Genomic DNA, 24,024 nt, shown 5'->3' with positions numbered 1-24,024 from the left:
AAAATAATCAAAGTTTAATATATCATAATAAAAAGATTAGAAATCACCATCCATCTAAAACTAGTCTATTATCTACCCAAAATGTACAAATAACTAATTTATGTGTGATCATATTAATAGTAAAAAAGTAATTAATATTAGTGAAAAAAAAGTAATAGAAAATAATATTAATTTTATCTCAAACTTGAATACTTTAAAAGTATACTCATTTGAACCTGTTAAATTTTCATCAACTCTGTAAAATTTAATTTAAATATAGTAATTAATAAACATTAAACCTCGTTTAGTAAGCTGTATAATGTTTGCATTGTATTAAATAACAATGAACATTATATTTAAATAAAACTTTGTATGGCATAACAGTATTACTATACATAACAAAATAACAATATAAAACAACACACACCTTATAAATTTGAAAAAGCACATGGTGCTTAACACCCTTATGAAATGTAATATCATTATTAGTGCAATTTAATATAATGTTACTTTAATAAAAACTATAGAGAATTGTTAACTAATGTGGTATAGTTCCTCTAAATGAAAAAATCTCCATAAGACTGTTCAAGTATTGAAAAGTTAGTTGTCTCCAGGAAATAGGCTCTCGAATAGCTAACTTGTCCTTTTAGAAGGAGTCTCGTTGAATGATAGTTACCATCTGGAAAGACATTCTCGAATGACTATCATGTCCACTCTAGGTGTAGTCTTCAGGAAAGCTAGTCCTCCATCGAAGAAGAATTCTGAATGGCTAGTTGTTCCTCCTGGAAGGGTGTTCTGAATAGTCGACTCAAGTTGTCTCTTTTCCTATTTGGAAGCTCCTTCAGCATATGCTGCGCTCCTTTATCCAAAAAGTGTATGTCTCATCGAGAAGCACCCCATCTTGTGCTGACGTGAAAATTTTGTTTCGAGGAAGTTATTAAGTTTGTTATGGCATAACTAATTTAACAACTTATCAATTGCAGCCATCGATCTTAGGATTTTTATCCTTAGCCTATATGTACCACCAAAAGTTATCATTTTATGACACGCTGGATTGACAAGTTTCGAGAGGAAATTTCGAGTTTGAGAGAGAAAGAGATTGAGAGGTACAAAGAAAAGAGAACGATTATAGAAAAGCTAATCAATCTCTTCTTTTTGCTTAACTATAAAGAGAATCACGTAGTGCAGATTTTTTCTCCATTCTTTCTATCATTTTGATAATTTGGGGACCATGTGTCAACTATAGAAGCTTTATACCTTAATCTACCTTAATTGGGTCATCGATAGTCACTTCAAGAAGTTACCGGAGTGGACTTTGAACTTTTGATCCAAACAAAAAAAAAAAAATACTACTAAAGACAATCCACACAATAAAAGACAATCAATGTCACTAAATTTAACTATTCTAAAAAAAACGTCATAACATGAATGCGTTATGAAAAAGCTATATCTTCTCACCTAATATTTCCTCATATTGCAACATTATTTCTTATCCTCAATCCCAAAATATATTCATATCATTACTTAATTAATATGAAGAAAAGAATCATTCAATTATATTAATCTATTTAAATAAAATAATTAAGTAAATATTGTCAACTAATTCCAGGTAAATTTAGATGGCTATACACCATAATCACCTACTCTTCTTCCTCTACTTCTTCATATCATAAAATATCATCTCTAATATTCTCTTACGTAAAAATTCCAAAACTTTCAATAATCAAAATGAAAAACCCAAATACCATTTTCTTCATCTTCATCTTCATCCTACTCACCTTTCAATTTTCAGTTCTGGTTTTTTCCCAAGATTCTTGCAACTCCAAACTCAACCTCAAAAGTCGTTTACCCTTTGATGCAACTTCCCTTAACTGTCTCCCCATTTGGAGTAATGAAGATTTCGTCCTCAGAGTAAGTTTACAATTTCTTTTCCCGAAACTTTAACATGTACCAAATTATGTCCCCGAACTTAATTTTTGTATGCTTAATCAGTACGGACAGAGCGAGGCAAGTGGGAACATATGGAGCTTCGTTCTCTCTACACCGAATCCGAAATCGTTCGTGGCTATGGGGTTTTCGACCACCGGAAGAATGGTGGGTTCGAGCGCGATCGTTGGATGGGTTGAATCGGACGGTACAGCGATGATGAAACGGTATTATTTGGGTGGAACTTCGCCGGCTCTGGTGGTGAAAGACCAAGGGAACGTGAGTTTGGTGGAGGGTTCTTCTTCGGTGGTGGTGGAATCGTCGCGGTTTTACATGAGTTTTCAATTGGATATGGATCAACCTTCGTCTCGACTGGTTTTCTCCGTCGGACCAAATGGGTTTTCTCCGATCGGACCTGATTACCGGTTGATGGAGCACCGGAACAAGATCGCTACTTCCATTAATTATTCAACTGGTAAGAAAACAAACTTTATTCACTCTTCTTTATTCAAACTCAAATTTTTGTCATCTTTTTTGGTTTTAGATTTTTTTTTTTGGTGTCTGTAGTAGTTATTTTTTAGATGATCTGTAGTAGTTAGTTAAGATATGGATAATTATGTAAAATATTAATTTTTTAAAAAAAAAAATTTACATATATATATTTATTTATTTTTAAAGTATTTTATAAACATATACAAAAATTATATATAGTAATAAAAAAATAACAATAAAATAATATACAAATAATATACAAATAATAGCAAAATAACAAGAATATAGTTAAATGTAAACTACTCTGAAAAAAATTAGACTTAAAAGTCTCTCGAATGCCGAAATAGATAGAGGTGCATTAGTGCACCACTCTTAAAGTGTGTATTGTGGAATTTTTCTAAGATATTTTGCAAAATTTGAGATTTTTAGAAAAATTTAACAGCCAAAAATACAGTTTAAACATATTTCATTTATTTTATATGCGTGTGAAATAGATTGTTTGAACACTATAATTAATTAAAATTTTACAGGATATCTTAAATAACTATAAAATGAACGATTATAAAAAATTAGACTAAAAAATTCTCTTAAATGCTGAAACAGATATGAGGTGCATCCATACATACCCAAAATTATATATGCAATGAAGAATTTTATTTGGAAAGTATCACTTTTAATAAATTTTATTTTATATACAATGTATATTTAATTTGTAAAAAAAATTAAAAATATTAAATTTTATTAAAAATATAATAATTATATATGATTTTAAAAATATAAAAATAAAAACAACACAAAATAATGTGTTTTTTTTTTAAAAAAAATAATATTAGAAGTAATTTTTTAAAATGAATTTAATTTTATTTTTTAAATATTAAAATGTACTTATAATTTATATTAAAAAAATAAAAAAATAATAAGTCTCTAATGTGTCAAATATACTGAGAATATGTTTAAGGTGGGTTTCGATTGTGTTTCTAAACATTATTTTACAATTTAAGAAAATAAAAAGCAAAGTATTTAGTATTATGTGCTTCTATAATCCACACTCTTAAAAGGGGTGCACCAATGTACCTCTTATTTGTTTTGGCATTCGAACAAATTTTTTAGTCTAACTTTTTTCATAATCGTGTACGTTATATTTAATATATCTTGTAAAATTTTAAAAAATTCGGAATAATTTACGATATAAAAAACAATGTTCAAACAGTTTATTTTACAGACGTATAAAATAAAAAAAAAATATGTGTATAATAAACTGTTTGAAACTTTGAATTTTATTTTTGGCGTGTTAAATTTCTCTGAATGACTTAAAATTTTGTAAAATATCATAATTACAACGTACACGACTAAGAACAAAATTAAATTAAAAAATTCTTCTAAATACTAAAATAAATAAAAATACATAAGTATATTCTTTTTTAAGAGAATAAATTATTAAATTTACTATTAGTATTTTATTTTCTTAAAATATATGTATGTGTAACGTGCAATGAACAAAGCAAAGATTATGAATATTTTATGGGCAACTTGAATAGATGTCATTTTGTTCTTTTTATGAAAATAATAATAATAATAATAATAATAAAAAGAATTAATTAAAAAGTGGCACATGAGTCATGACAGCTCGAGTTTACCTGCTTCCACCATTATGATTTTTTTGATTCAGTTTAGTCAATTCTTCTTGTTGTTATTATTTTTGTTAATCATCATACATCTTTAAACTATATATTTTTAATTAAATACAACATTTTAATGTAAAATTAACATAATTATTTTTTTAATACAGATTCTATAGATAGTTTTTTCTTTTTTAAAGATTCTATTAATAGTTATGATTCTACATATTTATTTAGGACCCACATTTTCTAGAGGTCAAAATGAAAAACAATAAAAATAAAATGTCTTGTTAAATTTTTATTTAAGTAAAATTAAATATATTATAAATAATAAATATTCACAAGGTGTATGATACATTATTAAACTTTGGTATGAGTTCAGTATATGTGTGATTTAAATCTATTAGAAAAAATTATTTTTTAAATTTTATTATAAAGTTGTTGAATAATAAAAAATGTAAATCAATGACTGTTACCAAATGTAGAAAGAAACTTTTAAAATTTTGGTGATTTTTTTTTTTTTTTTGACAAAAAATTTTGGTGAAATTTACTTTTAAGAAATGACAAGAAGATAAAAAAACATAGTAGCTAAATCTGATAATTAATTGACAATGGGGTTAATTAAAATAGTAAGTAACTATTATTATTATTATTTTAAGAAAAACATTATTATTACTCAAATGGGTTAAGTAAGATCTACTATAAACTTGGTCAATTCTATATAATGAGAGTATTTGCTAGACAAGTTACATTTGTTTAAGTCTATTATATTCTTATATATATTTTACAAACAAAATAAGTCAATAAAATTGCTTTTTGCTTGAAAAAGTCAACAAAATTGTTGGTCAAGCAAAATACTAAACATTATATTTTATATAATTATCATTTGCTTTATTGACATTATTGTTTTTGTTTTTGTATTTTTTTTTTTTGGTCAAGATTTACTTTCTTTGTTTTGAAAGAATATGTAGCAACAATTTTAATCTTTATTAAATCAAAACAAGACTATATCATACAAAATTATATTAAGACCAACCTTTTTTTTAATAATGTTAAGACCAACTGTGATACAATATTAATATGGTAGTTTCACTCAACTTTGGTCATTATATGCTTTTTTTAATATTAATTTGGAATCAAGATTTTTACATAAAAGATTGAAAAACACCAAATTACACACAATAATATAATAATATGTAATTAATCTTAATTACACAATTAAAATTGATGTAATCAGGGCCGACCCTGAAATTTAGTGGACCGTAAGGGAAAAAAAATATTTTTGGGCTCTCATTTAGAAAAAAAATGTGGTATTTTTCAAAATTGATAAAAAAAATGTGTAATTTTAAAAGGAGACAAATTTTTTTTGGGCCCCTGAGCTAGGTGGGCCCTACGAACAGGCCTAGCCCGCCTATGCTCAGGGCTGACCCTGGATGTAATCTTCACAGGGCCGCCCCTAGGCACAGGCAGACTAGGCCTTTGCCTAGGACCCACCTAGTCCAAGGGCCCAAAAAAAATCTTTCACTTTTAAAATTACACAATTATTTTTGCTGATTTTAAAAAACACTATTTTTTTTTTCTAAATAAGGGCCCAAAAATATTTTTTCCCGATAACCCACTAAATTTCAGGGCCGATCCTGAATCTTCACTTAAAAATATATATGGCCACCATATTTTTTTTTCTTCATTTTAGTTACCTCAATCTTGATCCATGATTTCATCCCCCGATTAAATTTATAATATTTTTAAGTTTATTTATTTATTTTGAGAAAACAACCCTAAAAAGCCCCCAACTAGAGCAAATAACTCTAGAGAAAAGGAAGAGGGGCAATCATCATTCATTGATCAATGACCTCGTTCGTAATAAGTAGGGATATTAATAAGGTTGTTTTTTATTTTTTAATGATAGAAACGTTCTTAAATTACATTTTTGAGTTACATACATTGTTGGGATTCGATCTCATCGCTCTTCCACTTACACACTTCAATACTTTTTATATGGTCACTTAAGCTACCCTAACTCAAGTGGTTGGATAACCCGATCACTAAGCAATACTAATAATTTTCAAACTAATTGGCATTCCATTACTGTCATTTTATATGTATATGGTTACAATTATCTACGTTCCCAATGTGCCTATGATGTAGCACTCGGCGGACTGTTAGCTAGTGTATATCATCTTACGAGAATAGAGTATGCTATAGATCAACCGGAAGAAGTATGCATAAAAATATTTGTTCCAAGGCGGAAAGAGAGTATAATGTCTTAACAATTTAAATTGGTGTTGGAATGGAAACAGGTGAATCAGCAACAGAAAAAGCTCCACACCTAAAGCTAAGAAGAAGCCATGGAATATTGAACATGATAGGTTGGGGAATCTTGATGATGATTGGATCCATGATTGCTCGTTATGGTAGAAAATGGGATCCTGCTTGGTTCTATGCCCATGCCACTTGTCAAGTTTTGGCTTTCACTTTGGGTCTTATTGGTGTCATTTGTGGTTTCCTCTTAGATTCTCGTCTTGATGTTAATGTCTCTACTCACAAAGGCCTTGGCATTTTCATTTTGGTCTTAGGCTGCCTCCAGGTTTGTCTTTCTCTATATCACTCAATTATTAAAATTGTTAGATTTAATGATTTTTGTCTAATTCCGATCAATTTTACTAATATAGTGATTATCTATGTATATAATCGTACTACCTAAACTTTAAATTTTACCAAATTGTGTCCACCTAAACTTTTATCTACATTAAACTTTTGTTAGTAAAAAGCAAAAGTTATTGAATCCAACAATTTTAATAGTTCAAGCAAATTTTTAAGGTTTATACATATCAAAGTTTGGCTTAGAAAAATCCTAATATTTTTAAATAAAAATATGTGAAACATAATATTAAATAGTACCAATAAACCTTCAAAGTGTATTAATATATTATCCCTATTCATTTACAGGATTGTCTAAACCCAATAGTTTATATTTTTCAATAATAATAAGAAAGAATTTTCTTTTTTATAGTTTTAATGGCAAAAATTTGTAAAATCATGATTTTTTTTTTTATAAAAATTATTTTATGGAAAAATATAAAAAATACGTAGAAAAAATAATTTAAGTAACTAGTTACTTAAAGCGGTATGATAAAAGAAAATATTATAGTATGATAATAGGAATTTTCTTTTTTATAGTGTTAATCGTAAAAGTTTGTAAAAATATGATTTTTCTTTTCTTTCACAAAAGTTATTTTAGGGGAAAAATTAAAAAAATATGTGGAAAAACAATTCAAGTAACTAGTTACTTAAAGTAGTATGTTTAACGGTAGTCCAAGCGATAAGAAGCGAGATGAAAATGATTTCAATGTTTGGACAAATTATCCAAGAGTGTAAAAATCTGTTGTTAGAATTGAAAACTATATCTATGTTATATGTTAAAAACGACTAACCAAACATGACTTGTTTTTAAAAACTTCAATTTTTTTTGTATCTTCGATATGGATTTTTTACCTTCTGATTTTAATGGTTAATAAAAATGCATTTTCCATTAAAAAAAAAAAAAACTAGTTACTTAAAGCAGTATGTTGTTTTTTTAGAATTTTATTCGTTGTATAATGTTAAAATAAATATGTTTTGATTTTGACAGGTGGTGGCCATTTTGGCTAGGCCAGATAAAGCATCTAAGGTTCGAAAGTATTGGAATTGGTATCATTACATTGTAGGAAGGATTTTGATTATTTTTGCCATATCAAATGTTTTCTATGGAATCCATTTGGGTGGTGAAGGAAAGGGTTGGACTGCTGCCTATGCAGTTGTTCTTAGTGTTTTGTTTCTTTCTTCTGCTGTTTTTGAGTATAAGTTGTTGACCACTAAAAATTAATTACATTCTACTCTTCTCTTGTTGTCTACCCATTAATTATTATTGATTTTTTTTGAACTTCTATTTGTACTTAAATAATAATGTTTAATATATACACATAATTATTCTCTTTTTGACACAAATTTGGTTTAAGAGTTTTGTTATTTTTATATTTTAAAACAATTTTTTTATTTATATATATTTTTACGAAAATTCACATAATAATTAATGAAGGAATCTAAACCGTCAAAAAAAATTTACAAAACTTTTGTTGTGATGTGTTTTTGACCCAATTCTTTGTATTTTTAAAGATGTATGTAGCTATTTAAGCTCATCTCTTGAGAATGGTCTTAGTGATGCATAGTAGGAAGATATACAATTAAATTTTGCACTCCTCAAAATCTTATTATTAAATCAAAATCATATTTAATGAAATAGAACAAAATGAAAACCAAGTATTTTATGAACCAAATTTTTATGATCAACATGGTTCATTACCCAAATGAACTTTTTAATAGTGGAAGAATCCCACATAGTGAAACAGTCCCCACCTAAATTATTTAATTGCTATAAATTTCTTATTCCTAATAACTAAAAGCAATATATTCATATGGAGTGTTGCATAAGTTTTGGTATTTAATTGTGCAAAACATAGGAAAAAACATATTTAAAAAGATAATATCCCTTTTATGTATTTTATTTGTATAAACAAATGGGGTATCTTTGTACTTGTAGTTTTTTTAAGAAAAGAAATTTGTTTTAAGGTAGTTGGAAAGTGAAAACAATAGAAAAATAATGACAAACTATCATTATTTTATAAAAATAAAGTTAAAATTCAAGTTAAAAAAAATTATAATCTGTATTTCTACAAATTTTTGTTATTTATAAAAATATCCTAATATAAAAACTAGTTTCAGAAAAGTTATTTTATATAAAAAATTTTTAAAAAAAGTTAAGAAACATGGGAAAAGAACAGCATCAAACCATCCAAACCATCAAATTTGTAATTTCCTCTATTAAGTTTATAAATTTTCAAGGGATAAGTTGAAAATTATCCTTTTTTATTGTGTCCATCAATAAAAAATACTTTTATATTATATTTTATTGAAATATATTTGTGAGTGAGTTGCTAAATATACCCCCTCCTTCCACTTAATTTTAGCATATATTTTAGGAAAATTTTCATGGGCCACCTTATTTTGACAATTATTTTCAAAAATAACGTTGTTTTTGTTATGTTAAATTTCTGTATATATAGTTGCCATTTTTTTTAGTAATTTTTTATTTTTAACGCTTTCTATAATAGGCTTTGTAATCCCGTTTTAGGCTGTATAACAAAAACGAAAACAACAACACAACATAAAAAACACTTTAAAAAATGCAACATACAGAAAAAAAAAAAGAAAAAACTGAAATGAATGAAAAATAACATACTGAAAATGAAAATAAAATATGAAAACTAAATCAAAAAAAAAAATATAACGAATCAGTATAAAAAAAAATCAACAACATATCAAACAAAAAAAAAACAAAAATATATATAAAAAACTCACAATAAAACTACTTGAAAAAAAAAAAAAACTAAATCAACACCAACGAACATCACAAAACAAAAATGAAAATAAAAAAAAAGCAACAAAAAAGAACAAAAACAACAGTATAAAAAACATCTTCAAAATCATACAACATAATATATATAAAAAAAAACTAAAAAATGAAAATAAAAAAGCTAAGATGAAAGAAAAATAACCTTTGCTCCATTGAAGGTTAACGTTGGGAAGATGATGACGTGTCACGTTATTATGTTCCCATTTCAAAAATAACGTTATTTTTGTAAAAAGTTACCTAATTTAGTATATTTCTAAAAAAATCCCTATATTTTACATTAATTTAGGGATATAATAGGGACATCATCTATTAATAGTGGGTATATCTTAAGAAAAATGAAAATAGAGGTAAAAATCAAAACAAATAAAATAAAGTGGATATACAATATAATTTCCTCAATTTTCAATAAGTTTCGGCCCATACAGAGTAACGGGCCTAAGTAAGGCTCAGGGCCCAAGAGCAAAAGGGACAATATTGGATGTGGTGATTTGAATCGAAGCGATAGATGATGAAGATGAGAGGATTGAGGTGGGCCCACAAGAGAGGGTTGAGTTATATTGTTAGTACGGTGTACAATAATACATACAAATTCATGGGTTATTTTTTAGGAATTTTATACCACATATTAAATTTTTTTACTTTTTTACTATAGTGAATTCTTTTTTTCAAAAGTATTATGTAATTTTTATACTTGTACTGTGTTAAGTTTTCATTATTGTTCTACAATTATTTTTTTAGTATTCTACTATTGTTTTAATTGTTCTATTTTATTATTTTACGGTTATTTTATAAAAAGATAGTATTTTTATAAAAAAATTCATGTGACAGTAAAATTGTAAACTTTTATCCAAAATCCAGTATTTTTGTAAAATTACACCATTTTCTTACTTTTTTTTTTTTGGCAAACTTACCTTATATTTACTTTTTTTTTTGGAGAAAATGAAGAATACCATCTTTTTTAATACATTAACAAAATTTACCTCTAAATAAAATTTAATTAAAATATACTTTTTTTATGAGTATTATACCCAAATTATTCTCGCACTCTCACATAACTAAGATATAATTTCAAACATAATAGGTTTATATTATTTGTAGATAGATGTGTAAGTTTGTGAAAAAGTTAGGACAAAATTTCGATTAAAGAATAATGAAAATTATCGTGAAGTGATGAGAATAAAATTAGTAGAATAATTAAAAAAAAATAAACATAACAGACTTTAAAAGAAAGGGTAAAAATTAAAGAAGTATCAAGTTAAAAGAAGTATCTAATCTAGTGTAATTTCCTTTTTATTTAATTTAAAGTGTCAGTTAAATATCACTCTTAAATATTAACTAAATTATTATTATATTAACTTTAAAATTTTACTTTCACGTATACACAAGTACAAGATCGGTCTAAACATTAGACAATTTGATCCATTATGCAAGACCCTTATTTTCTAAATAGAAAAGACCTATTTCTTTTTTTTATTTATTATTATTATTATATATATACATAAATAAAAAATTTATAATTGCATCTAAAAAAAACTAGTAATAAAAATTGTAGTCTTAATATATTTTGTTTTCTTAAGGGTTTAATTTTAAAAATTTTCAATAGACTTTGCACAGTAATTATTCAGTTAATATTTAATTCACCCTTAAATATTTTCTTAAAAAAAACTTATAAAAATTTTACAAAAAAAAAAAAAGAAGATTCAATATATAAAAATTAAAACATAAAGGAGTTTCGACGTAAATTATTCTACAGTTATAATATACATGAGTATTGTTATTGGACACAGTGCTGTCGAATACCTTCCAACACCGTGTGGCCTCATAATTGGCTCGCAATATTCTAAAAAAGTTATTTTCTTAAATTACATGAAACACGACATTTAATTACACCACTAATATTACCAGTTAAAAATGGTGAATAATAGGTTTTAGTAATTCTTTATATACATAATATATACATAGATAGATACAATCGGTGGTGGTGATGAGGTGAAGCCAAGAGTGTGTGAGTGAATCGATAATAAACAAGCCAAACCCACCACATACCATATCCGAACACAAACACACACACAGGTCTTAAGCTTAATCTCTTCTCCATTACTCCACTAGGTTTTTGAATCTGAATCTCCCCTTTGCGTGTTTCATTTCTCATCTCCAAAGGATCAGGTTCCAATTTTCTCTTTTCTCTTTTTTCAATATGTTTTTAATCGCTTTAATGCTTCAATTGTTTTTATTTCAAACTATAGAGATCTTTGATTCGATACTATAATTCGGTTGCAGCTTCGGATTTTTGTAACAAGTTTTTTGGGTTTTGATTTAGGTATTATCATGGCGTCGAATTCGCAGAAGGATTCACCTGCTGGTGAGTGAGAAAGAACAATTTTCTTTTCTTTTGTTTTTGGATATTGTGTATTGATTTTGTATAATTGTCGGTATTGTTGTTAGATATTGATTTTGTTTTAGCTTTGGATGGATTTGATAATTGATTGATGTAGACAGGGATAGGGTTAATGGTTTCAAATGGAAACCCCCTTTTGGATGGTGGGTTGGTGATTGTGAAAGCTAGTTTTTCTTTTTCCTTTTTTTCTGTGAAGTGATTCAGTTGTTTAGAAAATCTGGCTATTTAGATTGAATTAGTAGAGATTGCGTTTGAAATCAGTAATGGGTGTAATGGGAATGGAAATGACATTCTTTCGGTGATGGAAAATGGTTTATTGAGATTTATAACACTAGCTAGAGATTGGCATATCTTTGAATTTCTGACATTTGTAGCGGAAACTCCTATGTTGGGGAATATACTCCAATAAGAAATAGGGATAGAATATTTTGGGAGTATAGTTACTTCTAGAGCCTTAAAATCTTCATTCAATATTTTTAATCTATATTTTTTTTAATGGGGTTTCGTTTTTGCATCATAGATACTTTCTCTCACTTCAAATTATGATTCTGGGCTACTTTATATTTCTGATTATAAGATAATTTTATTTGTGAAATCTCATGTGTATCATATGTTCTTCAGATGAAAAGCCAGCTTCACCACAGAGCACTGTACCCAAATCCGAAACTTCAGCTGGAGAGTCACAGACAGGAGAAAGTAGAGCCAGCCCTATTCCAGGAGTTGATGCTCCTCCAAATCCTTTTGATTTCTCTGCCATGACCGGCTTGCTTAATGTATTACTTATTTTTCTTATTTCCTCTCTCAAATTCAATTTCCTTTTTTTTTCTAGTCAAATTTTAGCTTAGAGGAGCTTAATTCTGATGTTTAAAGCAATTTGCCTGTGTTTTCTCACATGTTTATCATTTGTTGTATCTTTAGGATCCAAGCATCAAGGAGCTAGCTGAACAAATTGCAAAAGATCCTGCTTTTAACCAGATGGCAGAGCAGCTCCAGAAGACTTTTCAAGGCGTGCAAGTTGAAGAAGAAATTCCTCAGTTTGATTCTCAGCAGTATTATTCCACCATGCAACAGGTTATGCAGAATCCTCAGTTTATGACCATGGCTGAGCGCCTTGGTAATGCATTAATGCAGGTATGCGGATCTTTCTCCGGTTACAAGTTCTGCTTGTGTTGTCAGTCTTTGTTTGGTGAATACTTGGAAGTCATTTATGGTTTATTTATTTTCACTTAGGATCCATCCATGTCTACCATGCTTGAGAGCTTGCAAAATCCAGCAAACAAGGACCAGCTTGATGAACGAATGGCACGCATTAAGGAGGATCCATCTTTGAAGCCTATCTTAGAAGAGATCGAGAGTGGTGGTCCTGCTGCGATGATGAGGTCATTTTTAATATTTTTATATACTTGAACTAAGATACAGAGATTTTGTTTCATCATAAACGTTTGGTTTCGCTGACGAAATATCTATTTTAGCAGGTATTGGAATGATCAGGATGTTCTGAAGAAGCTAGGTGAAGCTATGGGTATGGGTCTTGCTGTTTCAGGAGATGCAGCCACTTCCACTGAGAAGGCTGGAACTGAAGAAGCCGAAGAGGCAGGAAATGATGATGAATCAATTGTTCATCACACTGCTAGTGTTGGTGATGTTGAGGTATATTAAATGGTATTTTTTGATAATATGGAAAGTAGAAACCAAAAAAGGTTGCATCAACTGGAAGTTGTGATCAGAGTGTAATTTTTCTGCTAGATGAAATCTTTAAAGAAGTAGAATAAATTAGAGTAGTTATCTGGAGAAAATTTGCCATTCCAATATCCTTCTTGATTATTGAAAAAACTAGAGGAGTTAAGCTTGGACTTGGTATTTCACCTATGATATTCTTTTTTGCATTGTCATTTGTAGTGGTTTGCCAAGGTTTCCCTTGTTTTTCGATTATATTTGGCCTCTTAAATTTTCACAAAATTTTATCACTTGAGTAAAGTTGCAAAAGAATTGATAAAAATATACAAATTGTTATTAATCAAGTATTAGTTGTTGGGTTCACGAGAACGGTTTTAATTACCATAATTAGTTTGTTCTATACATGTTTAGATCAGTATCCGGAGTTACAAAATTTTCCTGTTGTAGGGTCTGAAAAAAGCCCTAGAATCTGGTGCCAATAAGGATGAGGAAGACTCAGAGGGAAGAACAGCATTGCATTTTGCATGTGGATACGGCGAGGTATGATTATGATATCATCTATTACTACGTACCGAGTTTTCCTTTTGTTTAAAGGCATGCTTGTATTGTTGGTCCTCGGTTGTTATTTTTTATGTTACATGGTAACAACAGACTTTGATTTTATCGAATCTGTTTTAATATCAGGTCAAGTGTGCTCAAGCTCTTCTCGAGGCTGGGGCGAAGGTGGATGCTTTGGATAAGAACAAAAATACGGCACTACATTATGCAGCTGGTTATGGAAGGAAGGAGTGTGTGGCACTTCTACTTGAGAATGGCGCCGCTGTGTAAGTAGAGTCAAATCTAATTTTTGTTGTTGTGTGCGACACCATTTAAGATATACTCACTCATTTTGGCTTGTTTGTGATCACAGTACTCTTCAGAACTTAGATGGGAAGACTCCTATCGATGTTGCGAAGCTCAACGATCAGCAAGATGTACTAAAGTTGCTTGAGAAGGATGCCTTCCTGTAAGTTTGGAGCCGAGAGGTGGTGGCATGTTCATGCGTTCGGGTTCGGGTTCTATGTGTCGGACCAATTTTCGGTTTGAAATTGTAGTGGGTCTTGATGATTTTTCCCTCTGGTATTTTATCTGCTTTCTTATTGATACGTTGCATGAATTTGATAGCAGCATAATCACTTTTTTCTTCTTTTTAATTTAATTTTATGGGACACGATGTGAAGTGTAGTGTGTGCCATTATCACAGTTAGTCAATTTATTATTTCGTGTTCAATAATTAATTCACTAATATATATATATAATATATGAGTGCATTATTACTCGTGGTAATATTATAAAAATTTAAGTTTTTATGTTTAGTTTAAAAGAAAATCTCTTATTTTTATACAATATAAGTTGGGGTTGTTCCATCTCTTAAAAAAATAAGAAAAAAAGTTTCTCGACAAAAAAAAAAAAAGTTAAGTTTGGTTTAAGTATTTTGTATAGAAATATATTTTTAATATAGTGTAAAAAGTAATTTTTTTATATTTTTTAATTAAGTAGTTAAATTAATTATAAAAATTTAAAATTTTCTTTTATTATTTGTTATTAGATTAAAATGTAATAATTTAATATTTTTAAAATTAATACTTTTAGTTAAATTGTTTAGTAATCATATCATAGTAATACTTATTTAGAAGTATTACATGTATATCCGTACAAATAAAATTAAAATTAAAATGTGAATTGATTCCAATATGAATTAAGTTGATATAGGGATAGGAATTCAAGCCACAATTTGTTTGTCCATTAATTCGAAAGTAAAAAGAACACGCAACCTATTAGTGGATAATATATAATAGGAAATTATTGAATAGTGATTGTTGTTATTTAGTAGTGGTATTTATGGATTGGTCTGAATTTTTTTTTTTTTAAATCAATTAAGTATTATTATGGGTTTTTAAAAATTTAAAACTAAGCCAATTAAATAATTAAATCAAATTAATAGAGTAGTTAATTTTTTTAGAAATTTTTCTACTTTTAATAAGTTTATACTATATAAATAATAATTAAAAATATTCTCATTACAATATTAAATTAAAATCAATATTTTACAAGTTGTTCTTAAATATTAGTATTTTATTCAAAAAAAATATATTAAGTATATATAAAATAATTATATAAATTAGTTTGATTTGATCTATTACGTTACCGATCAAACTAGAGAATTATAAACAGTTTAAATTGATCAAACCATTCACAATAAATTAGTTTAGTTTGGTCTTAAATAGTTTGATTCGAATAAATTGAGGCTCGGAACCACATGTTGCGAATTATATGAACACATTTTTTTTAGTAGTATAATTTGCATAGATTTATTACAAATTTATAAAAAATTTCAAACAATTTTGAATGCTAAAATTAAGATTTAAACAATTTATTACACATAAATTTTTTTAAAATATATTTGAATCTTATTAATACAAAATTAAATTTTAGAGTTCCTACATAAATATTTTTTTTAGTAAACTAATATTGAATGAAGTTTGGTGTAGAAACTATAGTTCATTCATTTAATATTAATGTAATGGTGTAGGTTCCCACTACATTAGCTAGCAGGCCCGGCCCTGGGCATAGGCGGGCTAGGCCTGTGCCTAGGGCCCACCCAGCCCAGGGGTTCAAATTTTTTTTTTCCTCTTTTAAAATTATACATTTTTTTTACCAATTTTGAAAAATACCACATTTTTTCTAACATAAGGGCCCAAAATTTTTTTTGCACCCTATGGCCCACTTTGTTTCAGGACCGGCCCTGTTAGCTAGTGATATTATCATAAATTTATATTTAAACTGTATTATTCCATTTCCATGTCATGAATATTATTAGTAGAGTAAGTCTTTAAAATAGCTATATTTTATCAGAATTAGTGGATTACTTCTTAAAAAGAAATATCTTTTTATATAAATTTATAGTAGATTAATTTAGTAGGTTTCTTCAAATGTTGCATAATATTTTATAATAGGAGATTACGTCTAATTTACTTCACTAACAATTTTACATTATCTCTTTATATAAGAGATAGGTTGCCCAATCAAATTCCTTTCTTTGGCTTTCGAAAATGTGCAACTTGCTAAGATTTGAAAACTGACATCTTCATCAAATTTTACACCAGACCATTTGTGAAAGTGTTGGTCTCAGATAATGCTTTCAATTTTACTAAAAATTTATACACTTCCTATTTGTATGACTCATAATGTTGCCAAAAGAACCTTACGATAAATAATTTATTTGTTTTTGTTTTTTTTTTGCAAAACTCTTACTTTTTTTTTCTACAAATTTGAGGTACTATTTGTATATTACTATTTAGTATTTAATACCAACTAAATTATTACTTTATTGATTTTGAAATAAAACTTTTACATTGGTCATCTAATTAGTATTTAACAGTATTATTTAACTAAAGACTCAAATTTGTAAAAAAAAAAAAAACTTAACGGTATAAAAATTAAAATATAAACGAGTTTTGCTGTCTATTACTCTGCAAAATTAAATCTAAAATCCCACATTGCTAACTACTCTAGAGACTGTTCATACATATATATATATATAAATCTTTCCATTGATGAACAAGGTTGTGCTTGTTTGTTCTTAAAAAATGTCTACAATTATTTATACATTTTTCTCATTCTTTTTCATTACTTGCCCCACAATTTTCTCCAATGCTCTCACTAATGACGACCCAACTCCATATCTCTCACCCTTGACATTTTTCCCAAACTATAAAACAATGCTTAACTCTTTCAAAATTTTCATATACCAACCAAACACAGCCTTAGCTTACAACTCAAACACCCAATCACTCTTCTATGCTTCTCTTCAAAAGAGTCCCTTCGCCACCATTAATGGCGAACAAGCTCACCTCTTCTTCATCCCTTTCAGTACCTCTGATCTCTCCAGAATCATCAGAGATATACGTAAGAAATTTTCTTACTGGAATCGCACTCTCGGCGCCGATCACTTTTACCTCTCCTGCGGTGACAATACTACTACTACCGATTCAGATCGTAACGTTCTCGAGTTGAGGAAGAATTCAATTCAGATCTCATGCTTCCCTACTTCTTCCTACACTAAATTCATTCCTCACAAGGACATTACTCTCCCTCCTCTCCCAACCACTGCAGCAGACACAATCATCAACCAATTGTCAAACGCGAATCAGAGTTATCTAGGTTATTTTAGATACGACGGAGAAGACAAGGATGGTTCACATTCTGTTTTGGTGAATCAATTGGCCGTTGATCCTGATTTTCTGGTTGATTTTGAACCATTCGATGAGATTAGAGCTTCGACAAGTAAATTCTGCTTGTTTGAGTATGGCTTCTCTGATATGTCGAGGATCGTAGTGGCTTTAGGATTAGGGTGCGTGCCGGTGGTGATTAGTGACCGTCTGATTAAGGATCTGCCGTTCGTGGATGTGGTGAGGTGGCAGGAGATTGCAATGTTTGTCAGGTTTGGGGGAGGAGTGGATGAGGTGAAACACATATTGGTTCGCACAAGTGGAGAAATTTACACACGTATGAGAGGAATGGGCATGAAAGCAAGCAAACATTTCCTGTGGCATGTGTCACCTCAGCCGTTCGATTGTTTTAATACGTTGATTTATCAACTCTGGTTAAGGAGACACACAATTAGATACGCGCTTAGGACTATGGAGTAATATAATTAATAAAATTAAAATATAAATAGGGATGACAACGGTAAAGTATGGGTAGAGTATGTGTATGTATTGCTCTATCGAATATAAAATATAATTGCTAACAATTAAAATAATAGTATTAAAAATATTAAATATTTATTTTAGAATTTTATATTTTTATAATAATTAATATAAAAGTAATTTTTGTGTGTAATTTTTAAATATGAAATAAATGTATAGTATTTAAATATATATAAATATAAATATATGTATATATATGATTGGGTTGGATAATATGGCAATATTAGGGTCAATCCTGACATATAGTGGGAATAAAATTTTTTGGGAAATTATTTAGAAAAAATGTGATATTTTTTAAAATTAGTAAAAAAATGTATAATTTTAAAAGGAAGAAATATTTTTTGAGCTCTTAGGTTAGGTGGGCTCTAGGCACAGACTTAGCCTGCCTATGTCTATGGGCGGGCCTGAAAGGGTACACCTATACCCATACCTTATTCTACATCCACATCGAGTACATGTTTTCATACCCTCACCTTACTCTACACGCTAATTCAACGAGTAAATGTGTTTTCAGATAAAATTGTCATCACAAAATATAAAACGTCATATTAGCAAAATATCATTGTACATTAAATATTAATTAGAAAAATATATTTCTTAAAATTAATTACAGAAATGAAATTTCTCGAGGACACTCATTTTGATTAAAGGAATGGTGAAAAATGAAAATGATTGTAAAAGGAAAGTGAATGATCTACTATTTTCTTGTTGATTATATATGACTTTGCTGGTTGCTTATTATACACAACATGGTCTTCAATAAGGTTTATTCTAATGAGAAAATATTAAGATTTAATTTCAGATCAAGATGTTGTTTTGAGCGAAAATTAATTAAACACATAATTGTGTTTAAGCCATTTTTTAATTAATTATTTTATTAAAATATAATTTAGTTTTACTTATTAAACCTTACTCTCTCATAAAAATGAATTATTCTAACTCTAAGGATATACTTTGTAGTTTGTACAATTAAGACAAAGAGTGTGTTTGGTAGGTCGTATAGGGATCGTATTGTATTAAATAATAAATAACACAATATTTAGATAAAACATTGTATTATTATATTAATTATTATGGCTATAAATTTTAATACAATGTGAGTCGTATTATTTAATACATAACAAATTACTAAAATTATAATTAATAATATTTACAAAGGTTCTCAGGTAAACCCCGACCCTAGCTCTGGACCTCGAACTCGAACCCATACCTTGATCATGGACCCGAACTCGGACCCCGATCTCGACTCGAACCCAGACCCAGTTCAGAATCCAGAGTCCAAGTTCAGGTTCAGGTCCAAATCTAGGGTTTGGGTCCAAGTTCAGGTTCGGGGCCCGAGTTCGAGATTGGGTCTGGATTCGGGTCCGAGTTTGGATTCAAGTTTAGGTTTGGGTTTGAATCATAGTTCAGGTCCGTGGTTCGGTCTAAGTCTCGGTTCGAGTCCAGATTCGAGGTCTAAGTCGAGATCCGAATCAAGGTCTGAGTCCAAGTTCGAGTGTAGGCCGTGATCGGAGTTGGAGTTAAGTTTATTGTAAATAATTTATAATTTCAAATATCCTATTAATACATTTACCAAAAAAAAATACATTCTATTAGTACAAGTCAATATTAAACATATTGTATTAAATCATGTTAATACAATGTAATATTATCTAACACAATATAATATAATATAATGTGTAAAAGAGTTTCAAAATATAAGAAATATCTTTGTTACAAATTTATAGTGGATTAAACATTCTTTCTAACCACTTAACCACTTGAGGCTAGCTCAAGTGACCATAGGTGGGTGTGTGTCTTGGAGGTCCTGAATTCGAGTCCCAAGTAAAACATAGTTGTAATATATAAACGCTTAAATAAAAAAAATAAAAACATTCTTTCTAACATTAGGCAACTTCTGTAACCTTTTTAACCAAATTTACAGTGTAGTTCAAACGTGTTCTAATAACACACACTATCTTATTTGAATTTTAATCAGTTTAGCTAAATTTGAAACATTGGATATGTCACAAGACGATTTACTATAATCGTGAAGAAGAAAGTGAGAGACTAATGCAATGCTTTTCAGAAAGAAAGACAAAAGTCCCACATTGAATATATAGTGATGATATCGTACCACGTGTAGCTTATTTAAAGCAAAGTCTTTCTCATTACAATTCATACCTTTCTCGGCCTTTTGGCTAAGATCAAGTGTAGTATCTGTTCTTATCAGTTTAATATCTGATATGTGGGCCAACGGCCCACACGATATTAAATTAATTTTTTAAAGGGAAAGGCCCATTCAGTAGCTTGCTACTCGGGCCTTTACGCGTCGCCTATGTGTTGCACTACAACATGGGCCTGGCGCACCCTCCAAGCCCAGTTCAATAATTTCATCAGCCCAACTTAATAACAAAAGAAGTTAGGTCAACGCGATATGTATTGACTATTCTTAGTCAAAAACGGTGTTTTGCACTATTACATGGGCCTGGCTTACCCTTGTGAGCCCAGTTCAATGTTTTCTTCTGGCCCATCTTTATAACAAACGAAATTAGGTCAACGCCATGTGTATTGACTATTCTTATTCAAAATTAAACGCAAAGGCCATAAATTTAGAGTGTCTCCGCTGTTATAGGATTTTACATGGGAATGTAAGGTATTGTGAAAGAGAAGATTGTTTTATGAGAAAAGTGAATAGAAAGTTTGGCCTTAATTTCTTATGATAAGGGTCTTTGTACCTTATAAAGGTTTGTTTTTTATTTTCATTCACAGTACTTTGATTATTTATATATATATATATTGATTGACATTTGTAATGTTATCATTGATGATTTTACGGGGATGAGAATGAGAGTAACATGGTGGTTGCTGAAAGAGACAGAAAGTGAAAGAAAAGAATATGAAGCCAGCAAAATCTGTCACTTGGCTTTCTCTCTTGTCCTTTTTTTATTGTTTGTATGTGAATGTAAAGTTAGCATCTTTTTGTTTAAGTTTATATATGTTAACAAAACTCGATCACACTACAGGTTGACACAGATTGATTTAATTCTCTCCCCCCCTTTTGATTAGCTTCTTCTCCCTCTCTTATATCCCATATATAATATATAAAGATAACACTTTGTTTAAACTTATCACAGAGGTAGAGAAAGTAGACAATATGTGTACTAACAATAACAACAAGGGTGAGAATAAAAAATCCAATAAGTTTGAAGTGTGTAACTTTGGAGCATGGGCTATGAATGTGGTAAGCTCTGTTGGGATCATCATGGCCAACAAAGAGCTTATGGCTCCTCAAGGTTTTGCTTTCGGTTTCGGTCAGTTCTTCTTCTTCTTCTTGATCATTCAGTGTACTATTTTATTTCATATATGCATAGATTTTAACAATTTTGGTTATCTTATCATGATGTCCAGCAACAACTCTGACTGGCTTTCATTTCACTGTGACATCCTTGGTTGGTTTGGTGTCAAATGCTGCTGGTTACTCTTCATCAAAGCATGCCATTCCCTTATGGGAACTCGTCTTGTTTTCGGTTGTTGCTAATGCATCAATTGCTGGCATGAACTTCAGTCTCATGCTCAACTCAGTTGGATTTTATCAGGTTCATAGATACAACAACACCCCCTTTTATTTTTTGTTCTTGTCTTGAAAACATTAGTATGCTTTCTTTTTTCTGATCTTGTTCACTGGTGTAGATATCAAAGCTGAGCATGATTCCTGTTGTGTGCATAATGGAGTGGATTCTAAATGGAAAACATTACTCAACCAAAGTGAAAATGGCTGTAGCAGTTGTGGTTATAGGTGTAGGAGTCTGTACAGTAACTGATGTCAGAATTAATGCCAAAGGCCTTTTATGTGCTTGTGTAGCAGTTTTCTCTACTTCTCTACAACAAATTGTGAGTCAAAATAAAATTTCAATCCATGTTAAAAACCATAAAAACTCATAGTTTTCACCTCTTATTTTTGTGGTGTTACAGACCATAGGTACCTTACAGAAGAAGTACTCAATTGGCTCTTTTGAATTGCTAAGCAAAACAGCTCCAATTCAAGCTATTTCCCTTCTAATTCTCGGTCCATTCATTGATTATTGCTTAACTGGAAAATCCATAACAAGCTATAAATTTTCTCTTGGTGCATTTGTAAGTAGACCCTTTTGAAGATTAAACATATCTAAGTCTCTATCAAGAATAAAAATCTCATATTTTCTCTTGTCTTCTTTCATTTACTATGCAGATTTTCATACTAGTATCTTGCTCCCTAGCTGTGTTCTGCAACATAAGCCAGTACCTCTGCATCGGTCGCTTCTCGGCCACTTCTTTCCAAGTTTTAGGCCACATGAAAACAGTCTGTGTCTTAACACTAGGTTGGCTTCTCTTTGATTTGGAGATGACAATGAAGAACATACTCGGAATGGTGCTCGCCATTGTTGGAATGATCATCTACAGTTGGGCCATGGAGGCTGATAAACAAGCTGCTGCTTCAGCTAAAAGCCTTTCCATCATGAAAGAAGAGGAAGATATGAAGTTGCTTGTGAATGAAGGAACAGAAGAGAGTTTATTAAAAGATGTTGAGTATGGTTTGTCTAGAAAATAGAAAGAATTACTTCAAATTTTTTTCTTGGGGCAAAATGGATTTCATTGCTTGATTTTTATTTACAATTTTCTTTTTCTTTTTTTTTTGACATAACAAAGATTTAAGTCACAGAAAATTCTTGCCTATATGATTCAATCATTCAAATAATACCAAGGTAGGGATACATATATTTTTTTTTTTGGAGTATTTCCTCAATGTTTTGTTGTGATGTAATTGATTCAAGCAAAAAGCAAATTAGTATCTTGTGATTTATGGGTTCTAAATGTTATCAATTGACAATTATTATTTTTTGTACCTTTATTGCTCAACTCAATAAATCACAAGATTCTCTATGGATTTGTTCACTTGAAAAAAAGCAAAGTGAAACTTTTCTGATTTTGGACTAAATGTGAAGATGGTGATGCCTGGTTTTGCAATACACCCAATTCATTGTATTTATATACAAATAAATATTCTTTCTTTAAAGAAGATATGCCTTTATTAATAATAATTAGTTAAAATAATAACTTGCAATTCAATAATCATATTTTTTTTATTGGAAATACAGTCATGATTATAATTAGAAAAATGAGTCAAATAATTAATCTCCTAATTCTCAAATCGTTTGAAAAAAAAAATTAAAATAAAATCAAATAAAAAAGATTGCAATATCACAATTAACTTTTAAACATTTATATTCTATTCATTCAACGTTTAGAAGATACAACAATAGAAACATTTGCAACAAATTCATTCAACCTTGTAGCTTTAACACTCAGCTATTGGATTAAGTATGTAACTGCACTACGAACAATCTCTTCAATCGTAGTGAACTTATTATTTATAGCTACTAACAATAATTCAATGACAAGCCATCGAAAAACAAAAAAGAACTAACACCAAATAAAACAAAACTATGTTACATAGACAGAACTAAAACACTGAAAAATCATAATATAAAGACAAAACTAATCACATTAATAAAAATTAAATTGCAGTAGAAAAACACAACCCCGACAAGCCGTATTTAAGCCGAGAGAAAACTAGCGGGCTTTGCGGAAAAAAAGGCAATATTCAATAGTTATAAATTTAAGAATGAGAAACTTTAATTTTTTTCCAATTAAAATTAAGTGCCGGCGGTAGTTATTTTCAGTTAAGATTGTTATGTATAGTATTTATTA

The 24,024-nt window shown here is 29.3% G+C and overlaps 4 protein-coding genes and 1 non-coding gene across 5 annotated transcripts; all 5 read left to right on the top strand.

The window, feature by feature from the left end:
* Window positions 1-1,521: 1,521 nt before the first annotated feature.
* LOC115703500 (cytochrome b561 and DOMON domain-containing protein At3g07570) lies at window positions 1,522-8,003 on the top strand. The gene is made up of 4 exons (XM_061106904.1): window positions 1,522-1,890; window positions 1,972-2,380; window positions 6,317-6,603; window positions 7,648-8,003. Exons 1-4 carry the CDS (start codon window positions 1,708-1,710, stop codon window positions 7,879-7,881), a joined length of 1,113 nt encoding a protein of 370 aa, XP_060962887.1. The 5' UTR covers window positions 1,522-1,707; the 3' UTR covers window positions 7,882-8,003.
* A 3,263-nt stretch (window positions 8,004-11,266) lies between these two features.
* On the top strand, window positions 11,267-14,816 carry LOC115702808 (ankyrin repeat domain-containing protein 2A). Its single transcript, XM_030630244.2, has 9 exons — window positions 11,267-11,634; window positions 11,789-11,830; window positions 12,488-12,639; window positions 12,785-12,997; window positions 13,097-13,245; window positions 13,342-13,516; window positions 13,991-14,083; window positions 14,228-14,367; window positions 14,454-14,816. The coding sequence occupies exons 2-9, from the start codon at window positions 11,797-11,799 to the stop codon at window positions 14,551-14,553; spliced, it is 1,056 nt and encodes a 351-aa protein (XP_030486104.1). The 5' UTR covers window positions 11,267-11,634; window positions 11,789-11,796; the 3' UTR covers window positions 14,554-14,816.
* Window positions 14,817-17,073: 2,257 nt separating this feature from the next.
* On the top strand, window positions 17,074-20,646 carry LOC115704099 (probable glycosyltransferase At5g20260). The gene has a single exon (XM_061106903.1). The coding sequence runs from the start codon at window positions 17,173-17,175 to the stop codon at window positions 18,232-18,234; it is 1,062 nt and encodes a 353-aa protein (XP_060962886.1). The 5' UTR covers window positions 17,074-17,172; the 3' UTR covers window positions 18,235-20,646.
* LOC115703305 (U2 spliceosomal RNA) lies at window positions 20,454-20,648 on the top strand. Its single transcript, XR_004009081.2, has one exon. It is a non-coding gene; the product is annotated as a U2 spliceosomal RNA (small nuclear RNA).
* LOC115702806 (UDP-rhamnose/UDP-galactose transporter 3) lies at window positions 20,563-23,161 on the top strand. Its single transcript, XM_061106902.1, has 6 exons — window positions 20,563-21,020; window positions 21,411-21,587; window positions 21,685-21,872; window positions 21,967-22,167; window positions 22,249-22,410; window positions 22,505-23,161. Exons 1-6 carry the CDS (start codon window positions 20,993-20,995, stop codon window positions 22,862-22,864), a joined length of 1,116 nt encoding a protein of 371 aa, XP_060962885.1. The 5' UTR covers window positions 20,563-20,992; the 3' UTR covers window positions 22,865-23,161.
* The last annotated feature ends 863 nt before the right edge of the window (window positions 23,162-24,024 follow it).

Source organism: Cannabis sativa, chromosome X (genome assembly GCF_029168945.1).
Source record: "Cannabis sativa cultivar Pink pepper isolate KNU-18-1 chromosome X, ASM2916894v1, whole genome shotgun sequence".
In the NCBI taxonomy this organism is placed as follows: domain Eukaryota; kingdom Viridiplantae; phylum Streptophyta; class Magnoliopsida; order Rosales; family Cannabaceae; genus Cannabis; species Cannabis sativa.
The sequence above is the reverse complement of the archived record's forward strand: the minus strand, read 5'-3'. Positions and strand labels throughout refer to the sequence as shown.

Excerpts from the sequence above, each read along its gene's own strand:
- LOC115702808 (XM_030630244.2), top strand. The coding sequence starts at position 11,797 with ATGGCGTCGAATTCGCAGAAGGATTCACCTGCTG. Across the intron at positions 13,517-13,990 it reads CTAGTGTTGGTGATGTTGAG|GGTCTGAAAAAAGCCCTAGA; the intron begins GTATATTAAATG and ends TTCCTGTTGTAG. Across the intron at positions 14,368-14,453 it reads CTTGAGAATGGCGCCGCTGT|TACTCTTCAGAACTTAGATG; the intron begins GTAAGTAGAGTC and ends TTGTGATCACAG.
- LOC115703500 (XM_061106904.1), top strand. The coding sequence starts at position 1,708 with ATGAAAAACCCAAATACCATTTTCTTCATCTTCATCTTCATCCTACTC. Across the intron at positions 1,891-1,971 it reads ATGAAGATTTCGTCCTCAGA|TACGGACAGAGCGAGGCAAG; the intron begins GTAAGTTTACAA and ends ATGCTTAATCAG. Across the intron at positions 2,381-6,316 it reads TTCCATTAATTATTCAACTG|GTGAATCAGCAACAGAAAAA; the intron begins GTAAGAAAACAA and ends GAATGGAAACAG.
- LOC115704099 (XM_061106903.1), top strand. The coding sequence starts at position 17,173 with ATGTCTACAATTATTTATACATTTTTCTCATTCTTTTTCATTACTTGC.
- LOC115702806 (XM_061106902.1), top strand. The coding sequence starts at position 20,993 with ATGATAAGGGTCTTTGTACCTTATAAAG. Across the intron at positions 21,588-21,684 it reads AGGTTTTGCTTTCGGTTTCG|CAACAACTCTGACTGGCTTT; the intron begins GTCAGTTCTTCT and ends CATGATGTCCAG. Across the intron at positions 21,873-21,966 it reads ACTCAGTTGGATTTTATCAG|ATATCAAAGCTGAGCATGAT; the intron begins GTTCATAGATAC and ends TCACTGGTGTAG.